Source organism: Myiozetetes cayanensis, unplaced genomic scaffold, assembly GCF_022539395.1.
Source record: "Myiozetetes cayanensis isolate MyiCay16 unplaced genomic scaffold, myiCay2020 scf4, whole genome shotgun sequence".
Taxonomy (NCBI): Eukaryota; Metazoa; Chordata; class Aves; order Passeriformes; family Tyrannidae; genus Myiozetetes; species Myiozetetes cayanensis.
The window spans coordinates 52,873,149-52,900,252 of record NW_026087631.1 but is presented as its reverse complement, the minus strand read 5'-3'; the positions used below and the strand labels follow the sequence as shown (position 1 = coordinate 52,900,252).

The 27,104-nt window shown below is 37.3% G+C and overlaps 1 protein-coding gene, 1 long non-coding RNA gene and 1 other non-coding gene across 10 annotated transcripts in view; 2 read left to right on the top strand and 1 right to left on the bottom strand.

Moving 5' to 3' along the window:
* Positions 1–8,344, bottom strand: part of LOC126647426 (uncharacterized) — a 53,646-nt gene extending 45,302 nt beyond the window's left edge. Inside the window, exon 1 of the long non-coding RNA XR_007630596.1 lies at positions 8,053–8,344. This is a non-coding gene — a long non-coding RNA (uncharacterized LOC126647426). The remainder of the gene's footprint in view (positions 1–8,052) is intronic.
* A 190-nt stretch (positions 8,345–8,534) lies between these two features.
* FCHO2 (FCH and mu domain containing endocytic adaptor 2) overlaps positions 8,535–27,104 on the top strand; it is a 79,548-nt gene continuing 60,978 nt past the window's right edge. For all 8 annotated transcript variants that reach the window (XM_050329616.1, XM_050329620.1, XM_050329619.1 and 5 more), the window contains exons 1-5: positions 8,535–8,670; positions 17,438–17,529; positions 22,880–22,954; positions 24,153–24,294; positions 24,384–24,536. In XM_050329616.1, coding sequence (XP_050185573.1) covers positions 8,644–8,670; positions 17,438–17,529; positions 22,880–22,954; positions 24,153–24,294; positions 24,384–24,536 — 489 coding nt within the window. In that variant the 5' untranslated portion in view covers positions 8,535–8,643. The remainder of the gene's footprint in view (positions 8,671–17,437; positions 17,530–22,879; positions 22,955–24,152; positions 24,295–24,383; positions 24,537–27,104) is intronic.
* Positions 26,646–26,718, top strand: TRNAH-AUG (transfer RNA histidin (anticodon AUG)). The gene has a single exon. It is a non-coding gene; the product is annotated as a tRNA-His (tRNA).

Sequence of the window (27,104 nt, the reverse complement as noted above, 5' to 3'; positions counted from 1 at the left end):
ACCATGATAATACAAACTGTTTAAAGAGCTGCCCTTCCAGAACTTCCTGATACAAGAATCTCTAAAATGAAAACAGAAAAGCAAAAGTTGCATTTGGTCCACCCATGTTGACTTGAGCATTTCATGTTCAAATATTTAAAAGCTGGTCGGTAGCATTTAGACAACTTAAAACAATTACACATTTCTAGCATGGATTGCTTCTATAGCGTAATGATAAAGTTCAATTAAATGCATTGATAAAACTACTTACTATAATAAAATTTAAAGTAGAAACTAATTGCTGCATCCTTGGCTTAAACTCTGCTTAACAAAGGACTTAGTCTGCTTTGAGAAACAGGAGAAGGCCATGGAACAGCATCATAGAGACCAAGTTGATTAGTAGAGTTGATTAGCAGTTCCTGGTGGCTGTGTGGGAGGGGATAGGGGGAAGGTCTGTTTTCTTTCAAATAGCCATCCCCACTCCCCTTATGTTCTGGGGTACCTGTGATAGAACATCCTGCTGTCAGTCAGCAGTTTAGTTCAAGTCTCCTACTACCAGCTCAGAGCTACATCTAAGATGTGGCCTCTAATTTTGACTCTGAGGTTAATTGCTACCTGTATTTACAAACAAGAGACAAGTAAGTATTACCATCTTGAGTAAGTGAAATGAATGTTACTGCGAAGTTTGTGGTCAGATTGGAACAGTGCCAAGGATTGAACTTGCACTGTATATCATGTTATTTGTAAATAAAAAAAAATCTAATTTAAAATTGTCCTTGAATAAAAAGCATTTCAGTAGGAATATTGTATATACGAAATACAGAGTAGTTGTTGATAGCTTTTGTTATCCCAGAATGACTCCAAATGAAACATACTGCTTACATAAAGGCATGGGCTTTCACAGGCATTTGGCCTTTTTTTGCACAAAATAAGCAGTATAGACTATTGAAACCTCCAAAAAGACACCCAAATGTTAATCTGCACAATGACAGACTTAAAATTAGATTGCTTCCAATAATCACTTCAAGGAAAACAGATGCAATTATGCTGCACATACATGTGTGTAAGTGATGGCATATAAGGAATTATTTTTGAATCACAGTTTTTCAGAGGGTTGTTGTGACATCAGTCCTGGTTGTCAGACTTCAATTTGAATCAAAAAAATGAAAATTGAGCTTTAGAGATATATATATATGTGTGTGTGTGTGTGTGTGTGTGTGTGCATGTAACTTCAGGTATAAGGGGTTTTTTTCCTAAATCCTAATGTATAATTTAAAAGTGCAAATATATAATAAATAATAAATATATAATAAGTGGAAATAAACATGAACTGTTATACTGAGAGTTTTACAAATTTTTCCTTATTGCCCCTTGGCTAAGTGGATGGTCATAAATTTCCTGTATTAAATATACAGGGGAACTTAAAATCTTCCCATGTTTATAGCATACAGGTTAACTTGGACGCATAACTACAGTAGTGTTACTATAACATACCAGTTTTTTAAAATTTTCCATTATTTTTCTTTGCACTTTCAGTGGTTAATTCAAATAGGAAATAGAATTTTATCTCTGTAGTAAAGGACACAATAAGAAGCGATGTTAATTTACAGCTCCTTTTACCTTGAAATTTTTCTGAGGGAATGTCCTAACAGGGTTGGTATATTTAATTTACAGTTTTCTCGAGCTATCTTTCAGCTTTGCATTTATTTTGACTTGTTGAGAGGATTCTGTAACGTGCAGGCATAGAAGCAGAAGGGTTTTGTAGTTTTGAAACTCAAAACAGTGTGGATAATACCATAAAAAAAGAGGGATTTTCCTTTAAAACAACCACCCTCTCCAAAAAAGTGTAAAACTGTTTCATAGCTAAATTTTAAGGTGGTATTTTTCTTACTAAAACCACATCTTGACCCAAGACATCTTTCAGCGTCTTCTTTTAATATAATCATTATCTCAAAAGAAAAGTTTAAACCATGTTACATGGTAGGGGTTTTTTTCTCCTTAATATATTGATGGTCATTGTTTTGCATATACATTTTTTATTGTGAAATGTACATGCTCAAATAAACATTTTGGAACCATGTATGTATATATGTGCACCTTTTCCTTCTAGCTTTGGAAGCTCAGATGAATCACATGATGAACTAAGAATTCAAGTATTCATTTTTTAAAATTCTTTACATAACATAGCATAAAGTAGTACGATAGTTGCATCACTTTCTCCAGTACTCTGCCATAGGAATATGTGGCTAATTTTAGTTTTGCTTATCTCCATTCTGCTTGTCGAAGTCCTTGCACACCAAAACTTTTTTCAACACGGCCAAAACCAGATGGAAGCTAGCTGGAACCTCAGACCACAGCTCTCATTGTGTTGCAGGGAATTCACTCATGCAAGTAACTGTTTCTCAGTCCATAAAACGGCAGTGTTTAACACAAATAATTGCCTGACGTAACAACTCAGAGTTTTGTAAAAAAAAAAAAAAAAAGACAAACCTCAAACCATACTAAATCATTACAGGTCTGCACATCTTCAGAGGAAATTAGGCTTTAAGAGTTTTATTGAGGTGATAGGGACACTGAAGTTCGCATGTTTCTTCTAGTTGATAAGGCTGGTGGCTGCCATTAATACGCACTGGTATGTCAATCTATGGATGTGAAGAATCAAAGGCAAGAATCATTTTCACGTAGTATTACTTTTGCCCAAATGCAAGCCATTCACTGACCATCCTGTTCACATTGACATTCTGATGTTTAATGTGCTATCCTAATTAAGTACCTGTATAACCGAATCATTTTACCTCTTTCACAATATTTCAATAGCTGCTTCTTACCTAGGCAGCTAAAATATCTGTTCAGACCAATACCTTTCTTTTTCATTATTTCATTTACTAACTTGCATAAACTCAATCCCAAGCATTTGCACTTCTTTTTGTTAGTACAGGAATACTTGCAAGCTGCCTGTGGCTTATTAAGGACACAAGCACCATCTGTTCTTATACTGTGCTGTACAGGAGTACTTTCCTGAGGTACCACATAATCATGTTAGTTTGGCTTCAAATCCTTCTGCCACAAATGATCTTTTCTATTCTATTTTATAACCAAAGTGGAGAAGATCTTTGTGTCTGATCACCATCTTGCTTGTACACTAGATACTGTGGGGAACTTTAGTACTAAATGGTTATACAGTCAGAGCTTGCTCTTCTAAACACTTCATATTTACTTGAATCTGAATGTTTTAAATACTTCAGGTTTTGTTGGTTTGTTTTGGTTTGGTTTTGGTTTTTTTTCATTAAGGTTATTTTTACTTGTTGACTGCAAATAAGCCGCTCCAAGTTCATTGGTTGACATACTTGCAGGTGAGTACTTAAAGCATGTGTGTAGTGTTAAATACATTGATACATCAAGAATATAAATTCAACTAACCAATGTATTCTTGAGAGTATAGCAGCATAATAATTCATGATGTTTCACAGAATATTCTGAGTTTGAATCGACCCACAAGGATCATTGAGTCCAACTCTTTAAGTGAATGGCCCTTATAGGGATTGAACCCCCAAACTTCATGTTAATTAGCACCATGTTCTAACTGAGATAATCTCAAGGTCATATTATTTCTCCATCCTACACAGAACATAGACTAAAAAACTAAGTATGGTGTTTCCATAATGATGCGCTTCCTGAGTATGTTAAAAATCTCCCAGAATTTTTCCTGTAGGGCTGAAATATGACAAGAAGTCAAAATGGAATCTACAAACATTGAACTATTCTGGTTTGTCATTATTCATGTTTACTAGTGCTTTCTGATCCTTCCATTTGACTGAAGGTTGATTTGATGAAACATGCTTTTGGTAGCAACAGAGCTGAAGAGTAAAAAAGGTGGAGTATTAGCACCAAATGATTCACTGTGAAACAATGCTGTTTGGCTCATCATTTAAGTAATTGAATTAATGAATGGGATGCAATCAAGCTTGGCGTCCAAATCAACAAAAGTGTGCATTTAAGTATACAGTGAGTCAGATGGTGCAGCCTAATGGAATATATTATTCAGGCATGTTGAAAACTGTCATTAAAACTTGCTGCAAATCTTCAACAGAACACATATATCATTCCTAACTTCAAAATAACTTCAGTTAGGTATTGCACCATGTTTAAAGAAATTCAGTTGATCTCTTACTGTAATAACGTGGCTATAGCTCTGTGTACATTTTTTTTTAAAATCTAAAACTTAGAAATTACATTAGAGACACCCATCCTACCCAAAAGTGTAATGTAATGTAATGGCCAGTCTTCGCGAGCGAAGATCCGGGGAAGGTCTTTACACCTTCCAGCCTGCGCATTGGATTTTTTTTTTTTTTTAGGTGAGACACAGTGTGCGCGGAACTGAGCCCACCCTTTAATCCTAAGGTTCATCTGCCGGGGCCAAGCGAGCTTGGACAGTGGCAGTGAGGTCCTCAGGATGTAAGTGGGTTGCCTTTAAGGGCTAACGAGCCCCACCTGCCCGGGAGTGGCCCTGACCGGGAATCGAACCTGGGTCTCCACGGTGATAGCGCGGCGCCTTTACCACTGGACCACCAGGGGCTCCAACCAAAAGTGTAATGTAGGCCATAATCTCACCAGTGTTTTCTCATCAGACCACAATTTCAGTTTGTGCATGTGTTTCAGAAAAGGGCCTAGCCTAGCCTTAAGACAATCTTAAGATTGTCTTAGAGAATTCCTTTTAAATAAATTATTTCAAATTAGCTGTATTTGCTGCTAACTTTATAATCTCTTTCTCCTAGAGAGATTTTTTTCCTAAACCTTACCAGCTCTAACCTCCTGCCTATGGGATTTCATTACACTTTCTGTAGAGAAAGACTTCAATAAATGTCTAGTAATGAAGGTAATGTGTAGCTTATAAGCAAGTGAATTATTAAACTTCTGGGTAATGTCTGCAGGTATTCAGGTAGAGTTGCTTGGTTAGAACATAATCCTAGTGTTTTTTAAATCCGACAAGGTAACCTGGCATTACTTACCAAATTTAAATGACTCCTGGAAGGATTTAGCTAAAAATTCTCCCTTTAATCACCTTTTTTTCTCCATCACAGTGGTAAACAAGTCTGCCTTTTCATATCTCCTTCTGCTGCTCATAATATTCTGAACATACCTCAATTGGCAATAAAAATTTCTGTTTGGCTAGCAAAAATTTTGAGTAGTTCTTTTAGCAAAGATGATGAAGAAAGAAAATGTATTTTTCAAGGCATATCCTTAATCTAGTAAATGAGATATGTATGTGGTATATAAAATGGCTCCACCTCCATCTGCTTCTTCAAATCCTCTTTTAAAATAAAGTGCAGGGCTAGAGTATTTATTTTATTTTGAATCAGTTTCTTACTCTCTTTTAATTTATTAAGAAAGTTAAATGTCAGCTGGCTCTTTGATGCTACATAATTACATTAAATGAAGTAATAATGCAATTTATTTTTGGCAATTATTTGGGGGTTTTTTTAATCTTAAATGTAGCAAATTCAGTTTTACATTCTTGTATTTAGGGTTTGCTAATAACTGAATAGTTACTTTCCCCAGAGTTCATAGTCCGTTTTCAAATGGCTGAGACATAGAGCAAATTAGCTTAGTTACTATAGGTAAAAATAAAATACACAATCTTTATTTTTGTTGAAAATAAGTTAATATTAATACCTACAAAACAAGAAGCTGGATATATGGGAGGATGGATAAATTGAGATGCAGATAGCAAACTGCATAATTAGGAATGATTTTCTGAAAGGGTAATTTAAGCTAGATATCTCCTTTCACATGTATGCAACCCACATTAATGACAAATGTAGAATACTTTTTCAAAAATTAGGATTATATTCACAAAATATAACTAGTTAAGTAGTATAGCTAAAAAATCTCTTTAATTCTTCATACCCTTCCTGTGAGGCTTGTTGTTGTGGCTCTTTAAATTTTCACTCAGGTAGATCACAAAAATGGGAGAGGAACTGCTTTTCTTAAATTAAAAAACTAGCAATCCAGAGAACTATTTGGATCTTCCATGAAGGACTCTGAAAATATGCAATGGGAATACTTGTTTTATTATACAGGACTCACCATGTATTTATGGCTGTCAAAATAAAGTTCCTTTCTGTCCACCTCCATTACACCAACAGAACAAAAGAATGTCTGTACTGGGACAAACAAAGATACCTAATCCAGTATCCTGTCCATGGCAGCCAATACCTAGAGTAGAAGTTAAGATTAAAGAACTATAAATTATGCTAATGCAAAGAATTTCCAAAGGCTTCACTAACTTGCAGATCAGAGACTTCCAGAATAAGGGACATTGTCTCTGCTTTTAGTAATCCACTCTGGATTTCTCTATGTAGAAAAATTTAGAAACATAAGTATTGATTCTGATCATCATTCCTATCAAAGTGGTTTTCTATATAACTGCACCCATGCTGGAGGATATGCCTTAATATTCATGTCTAAGATTGTGCATTTCATTCAACTTTATGTGGAAAGCTGTTGTTGAAAAAGCTGAGGATTTGTTTGGTATTTCTGTCATGCTGCAATGCTGAAGAACTGCAGCAGTGGCTTCACATCTAGATATAGCAGTATATAAGGGATTACTACATAGCTTTGAAAATGTGGAATATGGGAACTTTTCTGTGAAATGTAAAAATGAACCTCTCCTTCCATCATATCATAGTATCTGTTCCTGTGAAAGGTATATTTCTATCTTCTATGGAATAGAAAGCTTCAGCTCTGATCACGCAGCTTTTATATCTTACTGTTTGCCCTAGTGTACATCCTTACAGATAACAGCTCACACTGCAAAATGTACTATGATCATATCTTTTTTCAGATCATAATGAAGACTGCTTGCTTATATCAAGTAAACAGATGCATAAAGGAGTTTTCCTTAAATGTAGTCCTGTAACAATACTCTTATCAAGAGAGATCCAGATCTAACAGCCTTGGGACTTTTAAAGAAATTTCTACTATGGAAAGGATCCAGAAGTTTTCTCTGTCTTGGCTTTGGCAACTTAGCAAGCTTTGCATATACTGGAACTTTGGAAGAACATTGCTAGAAAGAAAGAAACTTCTAAACTAACCTTGGAGCTACAGGAAGTGATGGACTAAAGCTACAGTCATTCCCTAATAATTGTAATACCAGTTCAGAATGATACTGTTCATCTTCCATGAAAGTATCTTTGATAAAAGTAGATGAAATTCTATAGCTCTGTAAACTTCTGAACTACATTTTTCCTAAGTGTTTTCTTTCATGGAAGTCTTTACTCAGCATAAATTTGATACAAGTTTCTGAATTCATCAGGTTCTAAAGGATGACTTCAGTGTTCTGATCTATCCCTTAATTTACTGAACAAAGTACAAAAAACATCAGTATTAAGGTGAAGACAGGTGAGGTTTTTCAAACTAAAACTAAGAGGGTTTCTGTCAGGGGGAAGGGATCCCCTTGAACATCCAGCAGATATCAGCATCTTACTTTTTGTATCTTGTACAAAACGTTGTGCTGACATAACCATAGATCAAGTTGGGATAAACCAGGTTTGTGCTGGACAGTGAGCTGCAGCCCCTCATATTACTTCTTAGACCTTGCCCTCTGATTTTAGTCAATAATGAAAACCTAACAGCTGTCTTGGGGAACGAATCACCTCATTAGGGGAGAACAGGAACTCTCTGGGGTCCCAGAAAGAGCCCAGTGGTGCTGGCTCTGCCATAAAGACTATATATACACACTGAAAAGCAGCACCCCACGTAGACTGCCCACAGGTGGCACTTGAGTGGCTCCATGTTCTGGACCAACAACTGGCATCACCCCTGCTGGCTAATAATCTATCCCCAATCAATGAAGGGTCTGAAAAATGAACTGTCATTGAAGAAGATGAAGGTCTGAATCAAAGAATTTCTCCAGACACTTAGGCTTTAGATAAGGTGCATCTCTCTTAGAAGCGTGTGACTGGAACTGTAAAATCCCGTGGGAGGATGCAGTTAGGAGGATACACTATGCTTTATCAGTAACATTCCCTGTAGGACTAGTCATCATCACCTGCTTTGAAGGACCTTACTTACCATTCCTGGCTGGACCAAGGCTTGGCTGTGAAGCCACTTCACTGAATCACAAAATATTCTGAGTTGAAAGGGACCCACAAGGATCACCAAGTCCAACTCTTATCCCTGAAAAGGACATCACCAAGAATCACATCATGTGCCTGAGAACGTTGTTCAAAAGCTTCTTGAACTCTGTCAGGCTTGGTGCTGTGACCGCGTCCCCGGGGAGCCCGTTCCAGTGCCCAACCACCCTCTAGGTGAAGAAGCTTCAAAGAGGAGAGTCTCCTCTCCCCGTGCACGGTGGCACTCCGTGTAGCCGTTCCCCGGGGTTGCTCCACACGTTTGAGGGGTTTTGCTGGAGGTTCCCGAGCCCGCCCCCTGCCGCAGTGCCCGCGTTGCTGCACACCGGGACCGGCCGCCGCCGCCTCCCCAGATGGCTCCCCGGCCCTCCCGGCGGCCCGAGCGGCGGGGCCTGCGCAGGCGCAGGGCTGCCGGCGGCGGCGGCTCCGTCACGGGAAGGGCGGAGCGCGGTGGCGGCGCCCGTTTCCTTCGGCGCGTCTCGGCGGCCGCGGCCGGGCTCGCCGGTGCTGCCGGGGCGGCGAAGGAGGAGGGATGGCGTACTTCGTGGAGAACTTCTGGGTAGGTCGGCGCCGCGGGCCGCTTTGGCCGCGCCGCGGGCGGGACGGGCAGGGCGCGGCGAGGGGCAGCCGCCGTCCCCGCTGCGGGAGCAGCCTCGGCTCTTACGCCACCCCCGGGACTGGGCCGGGGCCTGGCGGCCGGGGTCTCTGCCGCCCCCTGCGCCCGGGCAGGGCCGTGCGGCAGAGGGGGACCTGCAGCCCGCGGCAGGGCAAGGGCACCGTCGCCCCTGCGGCGCCGCCGCCGTGCTCGGGCTCCGCTGCAGGGAGAGGGGTGCGCTGCGGTGGGGTGGGATGGGATCGGATGGGTGGTCGGCGCGGGGCACTGGGCCAAGGGATACGCGGACGTGGCTCTGTGCTCGGGGGTCTGTCCTTGGCGGGCACGGCCGTGCCTGGGTGTGCCCGGGGCTGCCGCGGTCTTTGCTGTGCGGGCGAGCAGCCCTGCCTGGAGCAGCTTCGCGTTTGTGCCGTACCAAGGCGGAGCCGCCCCTCGGCGCTCCGCGCTTGTAGACCCTTAACTCGTCTCCTCTGCCCATGAGGAGCTACAGCCCGAGTACCATCCGTCCAGGGAAACAACAGGCTTTCCAGCTGGCTCCAGACACGCGATTTTAAGTGGGTAGATATATATGGATGAAAAGTTAAGCTATGGGTTTGGATTAGTGTTGTGTTTCTTATGAAGTGCAACTAGGTTTCACTGTGACCCCTGACACTTTGAAGCATTAAAGTGTTCTTGTAATCACCTCTCTGTTTTCAAAGTTGCTACTTTACGGTTTTTTTTAATGTGCCGATCTAACTACTAATAAGGAAAACATAAAGCATATTATTTGTTGACACTGAAGTGACAGAAAAATATCTTTTACATTTTTGCTTTTTCAGTGTAAGCAACAGTTATACTTAAAGTTTAGGGAAAACTAATTTCACAAGTATAATACACTATTCTTGAATATAAGGCGTAGTTCAAGTTCATGTTTTATTTGCAGCTTTGTATTTAGTTTTGACTCCTCTAGTTTTGTTCTTAACATACTATTAAAATTTAGTGAAACAAGATACTAGATTTACTCTCTTGGTATACCAAATCCGTTTAATTTGAAACCTCACTGTGGGAGATCAGTATTAAACTGATGTGAAAAACTTTTATCTTTCCTAAAAATAAGATTAAAATTTATATAAAAAGGTGCATTTTCGTTGGAAAAGTTACTATCTTTGTGTAATGTCAAAGTAAAATAGGAGTTATTTATTCAGCTGTTGCAACTGAGATCAGCACTTTTCTATTAAACTATGTTAAGGACTTGTGGTATGTTCATTTAACTATTTGATCAGTTGTATTTTATTTTGTTAGTTAAATCATTGAAGGCAGTGGGCTGTTCCCACTTCCAATTACGTTCTGTTTCCCTGTTTGTGACTTCACAAATCCTATTGGCAAATATGAGGTAGTTGACATCTACCCAAAATTCTCATTCTCTCTTTCTGCTCTACAAAGTCTCTGCTTTTTAGCTCTTTTAGTAAAACTGCTAGTGTGGGTCATCAGTGAGTGCCAGGAGGAGGGGGATTTCTTCTGTTACTGCAGATGTTTCTCCTGCTTCCAAAAATGACACAAGGTAGAACAAGAAGTGTATTCTTCTTATTTGTATTGTAGTGACAACAAAGGCATGAGGAAGGATCTTAACTTGCAACACTTAAGCAAGAAACTTTTGTAATACCTGAGCAGGGTTTTCTTTTGTGTAGAAGTAACATTAAAAGGAACGGGTAATATTCCTTCTTTACTCTTGTGGGTAAGTGTCTTTCAAGACTAACTGTGGGGATGAATTTGTAAAGTCTTAAAGTATTGAGTTTCTATATATCAGCAAAACTAGGAGGAAATTAGAGATCTGTGCATTTTGAATCATAAGACTTCTCCATTTCTACTAACTTTTCAGAACAGGTTATTGTTCAGTATTGCTGTGTTTTGAAAGACTTGGGACACAGTCTATATAGGCTTTGAATTGTAGTGAGAAAGTTAAGATGGAAATTAGAATGTTAAAATGCACTGAATTCATAATGACTTAAAATTCTGGATGATGAAAATTAAGAGAAATATGTAAGGAGAAAGGAACATGGTAGAGTGTAGAACTTATGAAGAATTGTCTTCTATTTCTTACTTTTGTCTTGCCCTTCTAAGTAACACCAGGAAAAATATTTTCATCACCTATGAAATCGAATAATTAGGCTTTTTAAAGTACTGATGTGAAAATAAATCCAAAACATAATTAATATTTGATGTGCATACTGTCAGCAGTTTGCAGCTGAAATTGTTCATTGGAAATGGAAGTCTGGATCTTGAGCTATGTGGTGGTTTTCCTGGATTTGGTAATTTGCTGTAACTGATAGGAAAAGGCATCAGAAACTTGACTGTCTTAACTGATCTCTTCAGAAAAGGAGACAAATGTGTGAATGTATCAATTCCTTACAGGCTATTTAAGCTGTTGTCTTGATAAAAGTACTCGTATAAACAAAACAAATCTTACCTTCTTTGTTGTAACAGTCTTGAAGGTTATTATGAGGTTTTCCTCTTGCCCTGCTTTTAAAAGTGAGTAGTTGAACATTTTGTTGTTGTTGTTGTTGTTAGAGGATATAAGAAAATTGGATGTTTTATGGGCCTGCCCTCTCTTGGAAAGAAGTCTTGGCAAGAGGTCCCTGACAGATAAGACTGTTTCAGGATGTGTACTCTGAAGTACGGAGGCCTGTACTGTCACTTGAAAAATTTTACTATCACTTGAAAAGTACTACAGGAGCGTGGCACTCTGGAGCAGCAATTTTCGAAGTCAGGAGGGTATTTTTGGGTATCAAAAGTTATGAACTAGTAGTGCAGGCTATAAATGGCTTTGATTCTTATGACTGAGTTTTAGGCATTCAAGTCACGTGGCCAAACATTCCCAACTCCTAATTAGGATGTTATCATAAAACGTTGTGTGCTTGCTGCTGTATATGTGCTGCATCAAAACAATATTGTAATTTAAAGGTAACTCTATAAGCTGTTTCCATTAAACATAGCTGCATTTTGTCACTTTGATGATGCTCAGACTGGTACTGTAGAATAGAAAGTGTTCTTTATCATTGACTTACTCTTTTCTTAACAGAAAATATTGCTTAAGTTTTGACATTGTATTTAAACTGACTGGTGCAGATGATGCTTTTGACACATTTTAATAGAATTACTATTAATAAAGTCAGAAAAATAAGCCTCTTCCAAAACAGTCAGTTTTTTGTGAATCATTTAAAATTAATTTGATAAAACTGTTGGAAGTTCTATGTATAGAACTGGTTTCTATGCTTGGTAACTCTGGAAGTTTTGGGACATAAAAGTGTATGTTCCTATTGGCTTTGATGAATTTCTTTTTTTTTTTTTTTTTAATTGGTTGTGTTACTTGTAACTTTTAAGAATGACTGTGTGGAGGATTCATTTTTTTTCAGGAGCTTTTGTAACATGTAAGGGCTGGCAGTATCTAGGTTTAATAATCTTAGCTTTGCAAAGAGACTTGCTGTATTAAGTGTAAAATGTATTTTCCTACAAACTTGCGTGAGTATATGAGTGACACTGAGACTTGTCATGCTGACATCTGTGGTTCCATTCATGTGTTTACACAGCATTACTCTTCTACTTGGCATACAGCTGGATGCTCTGCTTCAGGAGAGCTGTTGTGCAATATTTGCTTAGTCTCCTCCTTCTGCATGTGTGCATCTAGCATGAGTTGCCATCTTTCCATCTGTTTGTTAGAAAATATTTTTAGTGATCTGTATATGGAGGAAAATATCTGTCCTTCCTCATAAACGTACAGCTTCTCTGGAGCTGATTTTTTTTTAATATATTGAAACTGGAAGAAGGAAATTGAAGACAAAAGCAACCTGGCAATTTCAATCTTCTCAAAACTTTTCAGAACTAAGAAGATATGTTGCCTCTGTAAGCATCAAGTGACTGCTTTTTTTCAATACTCAGGTTTTTGACAGCTTTTTCAGACACTCACAAGATGAAATTTACTGATAGTTAGCTTTCAGAAATGTAATAACACATATAAGATTAAACACAGGAATATTTTCTTCTATGCAGGGCCCAATAAATCATTATCTAGCTAGAAAGCATGAAACACCTTACTGATTTGAAACTGCAACAAGGAGTAACTGTAATAAAAATGACAACAGTGTTTTTCAGAGTATCTAAAATGTGTTTATATCTCCCTGAATTTAGTATCTGATCAGTAATGGGAACTTTAGGGTCACCCTCATAGAAACGTGTTTGTACTGGGTAAATAGAAAGTGCTTTAACAGGAAATAAGCTTTTTTACACTAGACATTAATGTTGGACAGTTTTGATCCAGAGGAGATAGTGCTTGCACTCAATTTGATTAGAAACACAGGAAATAAATGCTACTGCAGATTGCCCAGAAATTTCTGGGTACTTTACTAAATGTAGGTTTAAATTCAAAATTACTTTTATTGCAACAAACAAATATATTCTTAAAACTTTTAAAATTATTTCAAGTAGTTCAGTGCAACACAGTTCCTGTAATCTGTTTCCTGTTATGCACAAGCCATGGAAATGCTGATTTCTGAGTTCACATTTGCTGACAGGGCTACTTTCATTTCCATGAGGAAATCATTGCAACTAGCTCTTGATGAAGGGAAATGGAAGGACTGTTTGCCCTTGCTTTCTGTGACTTTTAATTTGTTTTGTGTGCAAAGTTGGTCAGTAATGCTTCATTGTAGGCTTATTTAAGCGAAGTGTTTACTTGTATTTGAAGTCCTGTTTCCTCCTATGGACTGCTGTCAGGGGACACCTGTGCTATAGATACAAAAGAGCTTTCTTACAGCGCGATATAATAGGAAACCTCAACAAGAACACCAGCTTCCAAAGAGAGTTTTGTTAGCTTTGAGGAGGAAGGATAAAACTACTAATGAACTTCAAAGTAATTAAATGTCCTCTCCTATATAGGAGAGGACCACTTATTTTACAATCTCATACACAATTTTACAGTTGTTTTCTGTTGAATACTGACAGGATCATCCTCAACAGATGGTGGTTTATGTGCAAAATGACACTCAGAATGGTCTGCCAAACTGATCCGGAAGTCTCTTACATAGAATCTAATGTTATACATGACAACAGAGAATCCTCTTTCTTCAGTATGCAACTTGTAGAAGAATCTCTATCTGACTTCCCTGTTGATCTGTTATACCAGTGGATGGTAATTGCTTCAGAATGGGAGTGGAAGGTTTCACCAGTTCCTTCTACTATATGCTGCATTAATTTATTTTTAAGTAGGCTGGTACTGGCCTTTTGGTGATCACAGCTGTTATGTTGCCACTAGGAAGGAGCAGGTAAAAACACCCAATGAAGAAAAAGTGTCTAGACACGCAATTGCCATGTACAGAATTCTATGCAGTACATGTGGGGAGGGAACCAAAACACAAACAGTGTTTATGGCCTGTGTGTATGCAAGATGATACATACTTGGCTTTTGTAAATTGAACTTTTCCTCTTAGTCATCACATGTACAATATCAGTGTTAAATACAAAATAACTCTAACTGCTGCTCTTCACAAACATAACTACTGAATGGAGAAATTGTGGATAGGTTGTATAGGTTTTCCTAAAACAGAAAAACTGCTCTCTGCACTGAGGTACTGTACTTGATTTGGCTTAGGTACACGTCTCCAAACCTGAGTAAATTATCATCAGATTAGTCATCAGAACTATTGATCATGTAAATTTGCTTTGAAATCTAGATGTTTATCAGGTAGAGCCTGATATTGGTAAGAGAGGTTGTACTTCACATTATATTTACAAGTGAAGCCGTGTCTTTAGCTGTGCCATGCTTAAACCCCATGGACCCTCAAATCTGGGTGCCTGCTTTCAGCTTGTTGTTTTGTTGAAACTTTAATGTATTTTGCGTATAGACTTTTAACCTCTGATAACTATTGATAATGTATAAGGATGTGGCTTTCAGGGGACTTATTTTAATTAAGGATAGTATCTGTTCTGATTCTCTGTCATGCTTTCTACTATTTTATGTGAAATCAGGAACAAGAGCAGGACTGATTAAAAAAACTAATTGAAGTGGGAAAATTACTTCCTTTGCAGTAACCTTCAGTTACAGTTTGGGAACAAGATGATGATGGCAATTCGTTGTTTTAGTTCATTCCATTCTCTAAAGATTTGCACAGTTACATTTTTGACAGTTTATCAGAAGGGCTGCAACCAAAGACTGGGTCATGGCTACGCTACCCTTCCTGCATTTCGAAAGTGACAGGAAATTTATGAAGCTCCAGTGTAGAAAAGGCCCCATTACAAAAAGTTGAGAAGCAGCCTGTGTTCAGTGCATTTTGAGCAAATTGGTTTAGAAAGAATAAACACCTTACAACAAAGAACATTTCATAAAGGAGAATTTTATTAGTTTTTCTGGAAGAAATGCCTAATAATTACTTGTAAATGCTTATCTCTAAATTTCAGCACAGTAACAACCTTGGAGTAGTTTAATAAGAATTATATTCTGTATTCTAATTGGAAACATTGGAAACTTAATTATAATGCAGTGGCATTCAGGGTTTATATTGATTAACTGCATAAAGTTAATAAGTTAGTGCACCAGTATTCAAAATTATTGTGGGCTTCAAACTACAAGAAAAAATGTTTAGATAGGAGTTAAAGGGCAGTGAAACTATTTAGACTGATACTGCAAAAAGTAAAACAATATTTTAAAAGAAATTACATTTTCTACTAATTGGTGTTCTTATACTTTTATTTTTAAATCTTGCAAAAGCCTTACTATTTAGATAGTCCTTTTAGAGTTTGCTGTATTTATTGTGTTCAGTTTATACTGCTTGTACTTTTTACAGACTGTTAGTACACTCAGGCCAAACTGGTCTGAATTTTGATGCACTTTTTCAGGTTACAATTTACTGCAATCTTAGGAACTGTGATTTTTGTAGGTGTTTTATTATCCTCTTTGTTTGGTTTAGCTTTCCCCAATGCTTGGAAGAAGTAAAACAAATAATCCTGGCTAGTAATCTGAATCAAATTGCCTTCAGTTTTCTGTTATTTGTGAATTTATTTGTCTGTGTGTGTGTCCTTTAAGGCAATTTCCAGCTTCGCAGAAGTGGACTTAATACCATGGCTGCTATGTTCTTCTATCTACCCATGACTGCTTCTGCATATTTCAAATGGCACATTCCTACATGCCTTCTCTTTGCTCACGCCTCTTTGGCTGAGCAATGCAGCTTGTTTGTGTCCTTGTAGTGATCTGGATCAGTACTCCTTGTTTTTATTTGCCAGCTTTGCTTTTCAGCTGTATAATTTCCCTTATTAGGTTTCCTTATGGCTGCACAAACAAATTTTTGCAGAACTGAACAGACAGAAATGTTGGGAAGGGTATGTGACCAAATTCTCAGGCTTCTCTCACTGACAATATAGAGCTGTCTTTGTGAAAAGTCCGGGATTTTAAGGATGTGAAAGTACTTAAATGCATCCAGAGGAGAACAAGAAGGCTGGTAAGAATGCTGGAAGGCATGTCTTGTGACGAGCTACTATGGACTTTGGACTTGTGCAGTTGGAAAAAAAGAAGGCTGAGGGGTGACCTCATTGCTCTCTACAACTTCCTAAGCAGGGGAAGTGCGGAGAGACATGATTATCTCTCCTCCCTGGGATCCGGTGATAGGATGCATAGGAATGGTTGAAAACTGTTCCAGGGAAGATTCAGATTGGACATTAGGAAGCATTTCTTTACTCTGAGAGGGTAATCAAACACTGGAACAGGGTTGCTAGAGAGGGTGGTCAATGCCTTGAGCCTGTCAATCTTTAAAGGGGCATTTGGACAATGCCCTTAACGTGATTTAACTTTGGGTTAGCTCTGAGGTGGTCAGCCAGTTGGGTGAGATGATGACTGTAGATCTCTTCCAGCTGAAATCATCTATTCCATTCCATCCTATCCCATCCTAGTCTTCTTTGCCTTCCACTCGGAAGATGCATGCAGTTTTCATCACGGCATGCTTCTGTATCTTTTGTAGGAGCAGCATTATGGATCTGAACCTTGTGGGATAGAGGAGGGGAATGGATAGTTTGACAGGAATACTTTTATGGTAGCAGTGCTATTATGCTGTGTCTTGCATCGCCTTCCTCTCATTTCTATTGTTGCATTCTCCTGTCAGGTGGAAATCCACCATAGTGCCAGAGGTCATAATCTGGCTGAGTTTATTAATCAGTGTTTAGGGCATCTCACTTCTATTACGGAGGTACACCTTACTCACTGGAAAATGTTTTAAAACTTAAGAACAGAGAAAGGAAAGCTACTTGTTAGAAGGAAGAGATTAGTGATTTTTTTTTTTTAACCAGTTTTACAAAAAGCAGAAGAAGATAAATGAAGTGTGATGGATTGGGGAAGCAGGATATCTAGTGATTTCAAAGTGTGAATTTTAGTTCATGGAATATAATGAAAGATATAAAAGAATGAAGAGATAGTACAGTACTTAGTAAGATGGGAAGTGAAAGAATACAAGATTGCTAGAAATCTACAAAAGAAATGGCTTTGAATAGAGCCTAGAAATATGCATTAGAAGGGTAGTTGTAGCTGCTGAGGTGATTTTAGTTTGGCTTACATTTATGGGGTTAGTAGGAGCTAACAGCAGCTGTTTAAAAAGCTGAAGCATTAGAAATAATTCACTTCATGAAACTTGAGCAGTTATTAAAACATGTAGGTTCAAGCACGTTGTGTTTCATAGTTCTGCTTTCTGTTTATCTTTAGGGAGAAAGGAACAATGGCTTTGATGTGCTCTATCATAACATGAAACATGGACATTTGTCCACAAAAGACTTAGCAGACTTTATAAGAGAAAGGTAAGTATTCATCCTTAGTAATCCCAACTCTTTAATATGGTGTTTGTGGTTTCTGTTGTTTATCATTGTATTTTAACAGCAACATGCAAAATATGAAATAAGTAAAAATCTAATATAACTCTTATATCCTACAGGAATATCTACATTTAATCCATTCACTTAGAGCTGAATAGGGATGCTTAAACACCAGTTCATAACAAGCTTCTAATTTTTCAAGTTTCACTTAAAAAACTAGAGTAAAAATCTAGAAGTGTCACATTAGTTGTCCAGCAGTTTATTTAAATTATTCCAAATTCTTCATCCTGTTTTGAAGAAAAAAGATAAAGTTGCAAAAATTATCAGTTTTGTGAAGATTTTGACTATAGGTCTAGAATTAGACTATTAGCAACTGCTAGTATAATCTTTAAAAAATTATACTTTCAGATATTGAGACAATAAGACAAAAAGGTTTGTTAAAGGAAAGAGAGTGATACATAGGGACAAGAAAAGAGCATGCAGAAAATAACAGCGGTTCTTCTCTGAAAGGGAAGAAACAAGACTGAAATCTAAAAATGTGACAAGTTCCAAAACAGATGACCTAGTTCTGTTTTTAGTTCTTCGTGAAAGAAGAGTGCTGCTGCTATGCTGAACATAAGAATTTCCCTGCTGAACAAAATTGATTGTATGTTTGCTTCAGGATTTTTTCTTCATTCAGTTACTGACACTAGATAACACGTGGAAAATACCTGCAAGGGGCTGATTGAGGATCTGTTTCAATGACGACTTCTTTCAGTTGGAGATGTCCCAAAAACCAGCTTTTATTTTCTGTAATTCTTGATCAAAATTTAAGTTTTGACCTCAAGTAGTTCTCAATTAAAAAAATAGTCTTTTAAATTTCCACAAAATCCACAAAATTTCCACTGCAAATCTGACTTTTGTGTAGTTTAGAAGTGGATTGGAGAAAACGACAAAAACCTTTTCACTAAGTAGAAATGGATGAGTTCCAGAGTCCCTGTGAGATGGGCAGCCTCCTGTTGAAAGGAGGGCACAGCCCAAGTAATCTTGTGTTTTAAGAATCCCTGATTTCAGAGAATGCATTTTGAAGCCACAGAGGATTCCAGAGAAATTCTCTGTTGGATTCAGGAGAGGGATATCACGTTGTTCTCAAGTAGTATGAAATGCTTAATGCTTCACGAACTTGCACATATTAAAATGTTTCAGCACAAGTTTCTGCTAATTAGTTCTTGTGGTTTGTCAAGAAGGGGACAGGTTTTTTTCCTCATTCAAGCATGTTTAAATAACATTTAAATAAGTTATGAAGATTAATGACTATGTAGGAATACATGAGGATCCACATTGAATACCTTATCCTTCAGTGGGGAGTCAAGAAATGTTTTTTCCTGTGCATGGATCAGGATGTGCCAAAAAGATATGCAGCCATCTTAGAGCATTTTTGGTAAGATTTGTGAAAAAAATTCAATTTGCATTAAGTCGCTGAGATTTGCTAGAATTTTAGTGCTACCCTGGAATTTATTTGATAAGGCTGCAGTATATTTCCATAAGAGCAACTTGCCCCGGGATTGGAAAACATGTGTCAGTGATGCAGACCGGAGTTTTAGTTTAGTCCTTTCCAATGACCTCCCATTGGGATATTAAACCTCCATGGAGTATTCGTCACCCTTCTTTTACTGCCTCATCTAAGTGTGCCAGGATGCAATTAAAAAAAACAGTTGAGTAACAAATAGATACTTCTTTTCAAGTGAGGGGGTGAATCACTGATCAATCACAGCCTAAGCTACCAGTAGTTTGTGGCATACCGTTTAGTTTCTAAGAAATGGAGACACGCCAAATATTTGGTGTCCTCTCGTTACTAAAACCTTTTAGGAGATAAGTCTAGGCAGTGAAGCCCTTTGCTGACATTGTGAAGTTACTGTAGGATGTCAGTCAGCGTCGTGGGAGATTGAAATGGTCCAGTAGAACACATTTTTTCACATGGGTCAAATTCTTGGTCTCAAAAAAAAATTGGATTGCACAGTATTTCAGCAGTATTTTACAATGGTCCAGTTGTCTTGTTCATGATCTATTTTGCATATTTGTTTATTGCAGAGAAATTAAGAGATGTTACACACGATTATCTGCTCCCCTCCTTGTTTGGCAGATAATAATCTAAATATTGTTTTATAGTACTGTTTTCTGCTAAAGTATGTTAAGTGGATGGGCAACATTTTTTAGGAGTCACTGAGATTTTATACCCTGTTGTTTTTATGCTCTGACTTTAGTGTACCTGATTTACTGAACCCTTAGCTATGAAAGCTAAACTTACATAAATTTGAACTTCACATCTGTCCTTCTATGCCTTTTGACACATCAGCTTTTTTTCTTTTTTTATTTTTTTTATAGAAGTGGAGATTTAAGAGAGTGAACACTGAAAACTATTGGATAGGCAGAGACAGATCCAAGTTGTTGGTAATACTTTTAATAAGTTAGAGTACTTACGTGTTCTCGGTAGTGTGGTTGAATGTACAGACTGCTTAGGGCACAAAAGACACTTCTGTATGAAGCCCATCTCTGTTACTTGTACTGTTCAGAAAAATTAACTAAACTACTGCTTAGCTGTGTGTAGCCTAATTAGGGAAGCGTACTGTTTCCTTTTCTCCAGAATTAGTAATGAAAAAATGTATAAGATATTGGATAAATTTTTATAACTATAGTTAGCATAAGGATTTCTTTTTTAAGAATTTTCTCTCAAAATTTCTGTAAGACCATTCTGAGATTGTTAAGTTGTTCTCGCGGAGAAAAACAAAAGTGTTTGAAATTTATTCATTTGTATTAATATTTTTATACTGTATCTACTATTCCTAGTGGATATCCCTAGAAGGAGCAGAGGTTTTCCTCTTTGTCTGTGTTCAATGAGTCAGTACCAATTCAATTTTCACTTTTTCAGTTTTACTCTTGAGTATTTGTTATTGGTCAAGTACTAAAAGAACTGAAAGGCAGTAGGATCTGTGGTTCAGGAGTGTATAATCTGAAAGGGTTTTCTGGCAGTCAGTCTGCTCAGTATTGGTAAATCTTGGGTGGGACAAGAGAGACCTTAAAGATCATTAAGGGCCTTAAAGATCATGTAATTCCATCCCCCTGCTGTCGACAGGGGCACTTTCCAGTAGACCAAGTTGTTTGTGTCCCATCCAACCTGACGTTGAATAAAGGCTATGCTTTCTTGATAAAACATGTATAAATTTTTGGTTTTTAAAGAAGTGAAAATAAGAAGGTTGGGCTGCCCACATAGGTGTTTTTCCTTTAAATACTGTGAAGATTTTGTAGGTGAGCTATCTTGTTTTTGTGTATATTTAGTACCTTAACTGTTTATATGTAAGAAACCACTCTGCTCATCTAGGAGCCAAATAGGAATAGGAATATGTTTGCTTTTCTTCAGAAGTCTTTTTAATATTTTTCTGTGCCAGCTGTATGTAAGCATCATAAAAAGAATCTTCTAGATCAGATGAAATTGGCAATGCATATATTGTCATTTAACTTTTAAGTGTTAAGCAAGTCTCAAGCAAAGACAAGTATTCAAATGGATGAAAATTAATTTAATTTTTTTAATTTAAGGAGTTCATAGTGTGTTACCTGTACATCAAAGTGCTCTGGAAAGTCAGTTGGTAGGATAAATGTAGATGTATGTTCCCAGCTGGTCCATAACAGCATCTTCTAGTTGTTGGTGTTTATAACTGATGTATGTTGATGTTGTGCAGTAAATGGCAGAACTCCAGGTTTGTGAAGATTGCTCAGGTAAGTATGCTGTAAATTAGTCCAAGGAATAGATGTGGATTTTGGTCAGAATTCTTGTATTTAAAAACCAAGGAGGATAAATAAGTCACTAAGGTAGACAATCTAGAAAACTTTGATAAAAATTATTTATGAATAATCAAAATATATTGTTCACTGTGGTAATTAAAAAAAAAACCCCACATTGCCTCTGCTTGATGTCTATGTTCTTGCTGCTGTACAGTGATCAAGAATTCCAAACCTTGGAAATTTAAACTTTTTCTTATCATCAAAGGTATGTTCATATATGGAAGTAGGATAAAGTTAATTGACCTTTTTTTTTTTTTTTTGTGGTGAATAACTTCACAGTAGGTGGTATTTAAGATGTAATTTATTTATTCCGTATTAGAATTTAATCCCCTTTTCCAAATTTATTTTCAACTAATAGGATAGTTATTTTGTAAGGTTGTAATACATGCCTCTCTGTCACAGGTGACTACTGCTAGTTTGTTACATATTTTCACAAGTGTTGCTTGGAAAGTGTTGCTGTACAAGAGAGATAAAAACCTTAGGTTATATTCATACTATAACTTGAGAGAGGGCTGAATTCTTCATCTCCCTTTTTTATTCTCTCTTCTCCCTATGTAAAGGTACTACACAGTAGGAAAGAAATTGCTTCAAACTTTTCAAGAAAAGGCAATTACAATATTTACTGAAATCCAGGATACTTCTAAATCTAAATTGGTATTACATAATGAATATTGGTTTAGGGTAGAAAATTAAAATACTATGTGTCTTTAATAATAGGAGGGTGAGGAAGGACTTGCACGGCGTCACTGCTGCAGTAGGTTATTCCATGTCAATTGCCCCAGCAGAGGCACTAAGAAGGAAATCTGTACTGACCCATGGTTTTGGTATCTCTGCAAGACGAGTGAAATTGTGTGTTCAAATGAAAGAAAATATAATAAAACTTTGTGTAGGGAAGAAATTTTCCAAAATAAATCTGAATGTATTGAGACAATCTTCTTTAAAAATGAGTATTAAAAGTAGAACACAGTACTTATCATTGCATGTTATTTGGTTTCCAAACTCAGATATCGCTATGCAAATAATTTAAAGGAAAAAACACCCCCCCCCAAGACTAGACAAGACCTCTTTTTGTTTAATGTGATTGCTTAGTAAACATTCAGTTTGTTTATTGTGATGTTTTCATTACAAATATATTTTATTTTGTTGCTGTGTAAGTCTCTTCTGCTTAGACAGTGCTAGACAGGTGATTGTTATGACACTTCATTCTGTGTGTTACTAAAAAAATGTTAAAGACAATTGAGAACAGCAAACAGGATGGAAGGAATTGTCTTTTCCAAGTCTTCAGTTCCTATGTTTTACTTACTCCATTCCCTGTAATGTTCTGTCACAGGGTTCTTAGATTATTTTTTTAAATACACTAATATAATTTTTCATAAAGGTTTTGAGGGGTCATTAAAATTGAGTAATTTTCAGCTAAGGTAAAAAGTCCTATGTCTTGCACCTTTAGAATGCATATTCAAGTCTCTTCGAGTGTCTTCAAAATTTCAGTTATGCTTTTGATGTTTGTTTTTGTCAGGGCTACAATAGAGGAGACATATTCACGGTCAATGACAAAACTAGCCAAATCAGCAAGCAATTACACACAACTTGGGTAAGTAACTGTACATAAGAGATAAATAAATAACTGCATATCTGTTAAGAATCAAATTTGATTCTGAATATTTTATTCCTGATGTTGAAGGTTAGCATAACTTTGCCACCTTTAAAAATGATTGTTAGCTCTTCAGTTACCATGCAAAATGTAATGCAGCTATGATAAAAACTAAGCACGGTTTTTTAAAATGGTGAATGAAAAGACCAAAGCCCAAACATGGATAAACTGTTTGTTCCCCTGTGCTTAAGGCAGAGTTCTTTTCAGACATATGAGTTCCATTATGTGTTCTCAAGCCTATGGAAATTATTTTGAAGAGAGAATTTATGGTCCATAAATGTGGTGGTTAATTTCTTTATTTCTGTTTTTTCTGGTTTTGGAGTGCTATCTGTCCTCAGAGATGTTTAGAATGAGACTTATCCATAGATTCATTCCATAGTTTAATGCAAGTTTTGTACACAGGGTATAAAAAAACTGGAATGATTAATGGGTGCTTTTTTGTCAGAAAGATTAGGCCAATGAGAACTCAGACTTCTTTGATGAAGCTAGATTTTTTTTTTTAATTTGTAATAATCTCATCTAGAAATGTGGAGAGATTTCAGTAGAAACAGTTTCTGCTCTTTAAAAAGCAGATACAGAACCTTTGACCAGTGCTTTAAAGGGTATGATTAGTATTGATTTTTTTAGCAGCATTAACCAGGAAATTGAGGTAGAAATTTATCTTTAGAATGGCTAGAGAAGTCCATTCAGCACAGAAATCTGAATCTGCGAATTGATCCCATCTTCCTGTGCCATACAGTTCCTCTCTGTTGATCAGTAAATTCATCTTTGGCAGTATTTTTTCTCTCCATCTTGTGCTTGCAGTGGTGTAAGCGTGTTTTAAGCTACTCTTGCACCATCTTGCCACTTGGCATTATTGTGTCCTGATAATAGAGAGGATTAAATGAAATTTGCTTTGTTTTACTAATTTGAGTCAATACAGGTAAAACACAAAACATAGAAAAATTAGTAGATAGGATACCAAGTACATTTGGAACATAACATGAATTTATAGCAGTTGTTGGGGTGTTTGTTTCAATTTTAGGAACAGAAGTGAACTGTGAATTTCTTGATTACCCTTTAGCACTATTAAAAAAAAAAAACCCTACTAAAAGAAAAAAATTCAGATGAAAATTAAGTATTATTTTCCTCAATCTAGGACATTTGCACCAGTTTGGGATGTTTTCAAAACCTCAACAGAAAAACTAGCAAGCTGTCATTTGGATCTTGTGCGGAGATTACAAGAGCTAATAAAAGAAGTTCATAAGTATGGAGATGAACAAATCAAAGCTTATAAAAAGGTTATTAATTTTGCCTTATGCATGTCCAATGACTTGTTAATGTTAAAATAAAAATGGTTTGGTTTTGACAACTGTGTGATATTTGGCAGACTAAAGAGGATGTTTCAGGAACTTTGGAAGCAGTGCAAAATATTCAAAGTATCACTCAGGCCTTGCAGAAATCAAAGGAAAACTACAATGCAAAGTGTGTTGAACAAGAACGTTTGAAAAAGGAAGGAGCAACACAGAGAGAAGTTGATAAGGTAGCTCTGTCTTACTTCAACTGTATTATTAATCAGTCATGCGTTCACCTTGTATGAATAAAATGCTTTGAAAGGGTTAAGTGTAATTAAAAATAGTAATTGTGACTTTTATAGTGTGCATGATATTTTGAATACCCAGTGATGTTTTGTTTACTCTTACTTCCTTCTCTGTTCTAACTGCACTGCAATTCTAATTCTTTGTTTTGTAAATACCAGCATTATATGGTAATATTGTGTAATGGCTTTTACAGAAATTCTGCATAATTTTTTTAGCATCTATTATGTTTTTGAATATATTTCCTTATATAAATACACAAATAGTCAATGCTGTTGTTACTGAAGTAAGGAGTAATTGTGTTGTCCCTTATGTGGGATAAGGTAACTAATTACATAAAAGGTCTGTTCCATTAAGAAGAAAAACATGTTATCAATACTTTCAGTGCTAATTTAAAAGGTTCCAATTTCATGGACCAGAAATTCAAGGGATGAGTATCTTAATGTTGTATTTAGTACTGCCCTTGGGTTATGGAGGGGTTTGATCCATTCAGAGAAGTACAAAATGTCTGAGGATGGTAGAGACCTCTGGAAGTCATCCTGTCTATCCCCCATGCTCAAGCAGGGCTACCTCAAGCCAGTTAGCCAGGACCACGTCTACATGGCTTTTTAACATCTCCAAGGATGGAAATTCTGCAGTCTCTCTGGGCAGCCTCTGCCAGGGCTCAGTCACCTTCACAGGAAAAAGGTGTCTCCTGAGGCTCAGAGGAAATTTCTTATGTTTTCTGTTAATGCCCATTGCCTCTGGTTCTGTCCCTGTGTAACATTGGAAAGAGCCTGACTTTGTCCTCTGTGTTACCCTCCCTTTGTGTATTTGTATCTATTGATAAGATTTTCCCTAAGGCTTCCCTTCTCCAGGCTGAACAGTTTCAGTGCTCTCAGTCTTTTCTCCTGCAAGAGGTGCTTCAGTCCCTTGATTGGCTTCATGGCCTCTTAATGGATTCTCTCCAATACATCCATGTTTCTCTTAAAATGAACTACTCAGAACTAGGCGCCACTCCAGGTGTGGTCTTACCAGTGCTGAGTGGAGGGGAAGGATCACCTTCCTTGACCTGCAGGCATCACTGTAACTTTTTCCTGTTTTCAGGAATCTAGCTAGTAGAGGAAAGAGGTCACATTTCCTTGTCTCTAACTAGAACTTCTCATATTAAATCTTGATTTCTCTGCCGATTTCCATTTCAGTTAACTGATCTGTGTAGGATTCTGTGCTTGTTAAAATCATCTTTGTGCTTTTTATACTACTATCTTGATAAAATTGGTTATTGCCTTTTCACTGATGATAAAAGTGATTCTGTTCAACATATTCCAGTTGTTTCAGATTGGTATAAATCTAGATATTTTGTTTTCTCCTAGCTTTTTCTCAAACAACGGTTGATGTTGGATTCTAGACGTGAATCAGAAATATGTGTGTTGGCAGATGTTTTCCTGCCAGTATATTCAAAGTACAATTTTTCTGACTTCTTGTAAATACGTTGAAGCTTTTCAGTAGAAAAAGCTGACCTGATGGAAAGCTTGTTTTTAAGATGTAGCTTGGCCTTGTTCATTTGGAAACAAAAAAATGTTCAGCCTGACAGATGTCTGCATGAGCAGAGAGAAAGAGGAAGCACTATAGGAGGAAGGTAATTTTTTACTGGTTTATGCATCGTCCTTAGATACAATTAGGTCATAGTTAAATGCTCTTCAAGTACTTAAAAAACTATTTCAGTGGGAACAGGTAACCAGTACTGTCACATCTCTTCAGTCATGCATCTATCCAAATTTACACTTGTAATTTCATAAACAGGGTGACCAAAGATTGTATTCAGTTATTTTTCCTTTGGTAAAAAATATGCTTATTTTTCAGCATATTTTCACTTCAGCACAACATGAAAACTATTTTCAGCACAACATGAAAACTATTTTCTATCAAAAACCACAGAATAACTACTTTATAAGAAAAGAAGGGATCTATACCACTATACAAAGCCAAATGTTTGGAGAGATATTTTATTGAAAAATCTGAGGAGGTATCTGCAGCTGAAAGTTAATACTAAGTTGTGTAATAATTTCCATGGAGCCCCTGGTGGTCTAGGGGTAAAGGCGCCGCGCTATGACCGCGGAGACCCGGGTTCGATTCCCGGTCAGGGCCACTCCCGGGCAGGTGGGGCTCGTTAACCCTTAAAGGCAACCCACCTACGTCCTAAGGACCTCGCTGCCACCGTCCAAGCTCGCTTGGCCCCGGCAGATGAACCTTAGGATTAAAGGGTGGACTCAGTTCCGCGCACACTGTGTCTCACCTAAAAAATCCAATGCGCAGGCTGGAAGGTGTAAAGACCTTCCCCGGATCTTCGCTCGCGAAGACTGGCCATTATTATGCAATAATTTCCTGTTGTTCTTTGACATGTGAACTTCTCTATTTATAGTGACTTAACAAAAAATTCTTACTGATCCTTGTTCTTTCACTTACTGTAAATTTGCTGAACACAGTTCTAGCAATTGCTGCACCTGAGAACAGTCACATCCTGTTTTCAGGAG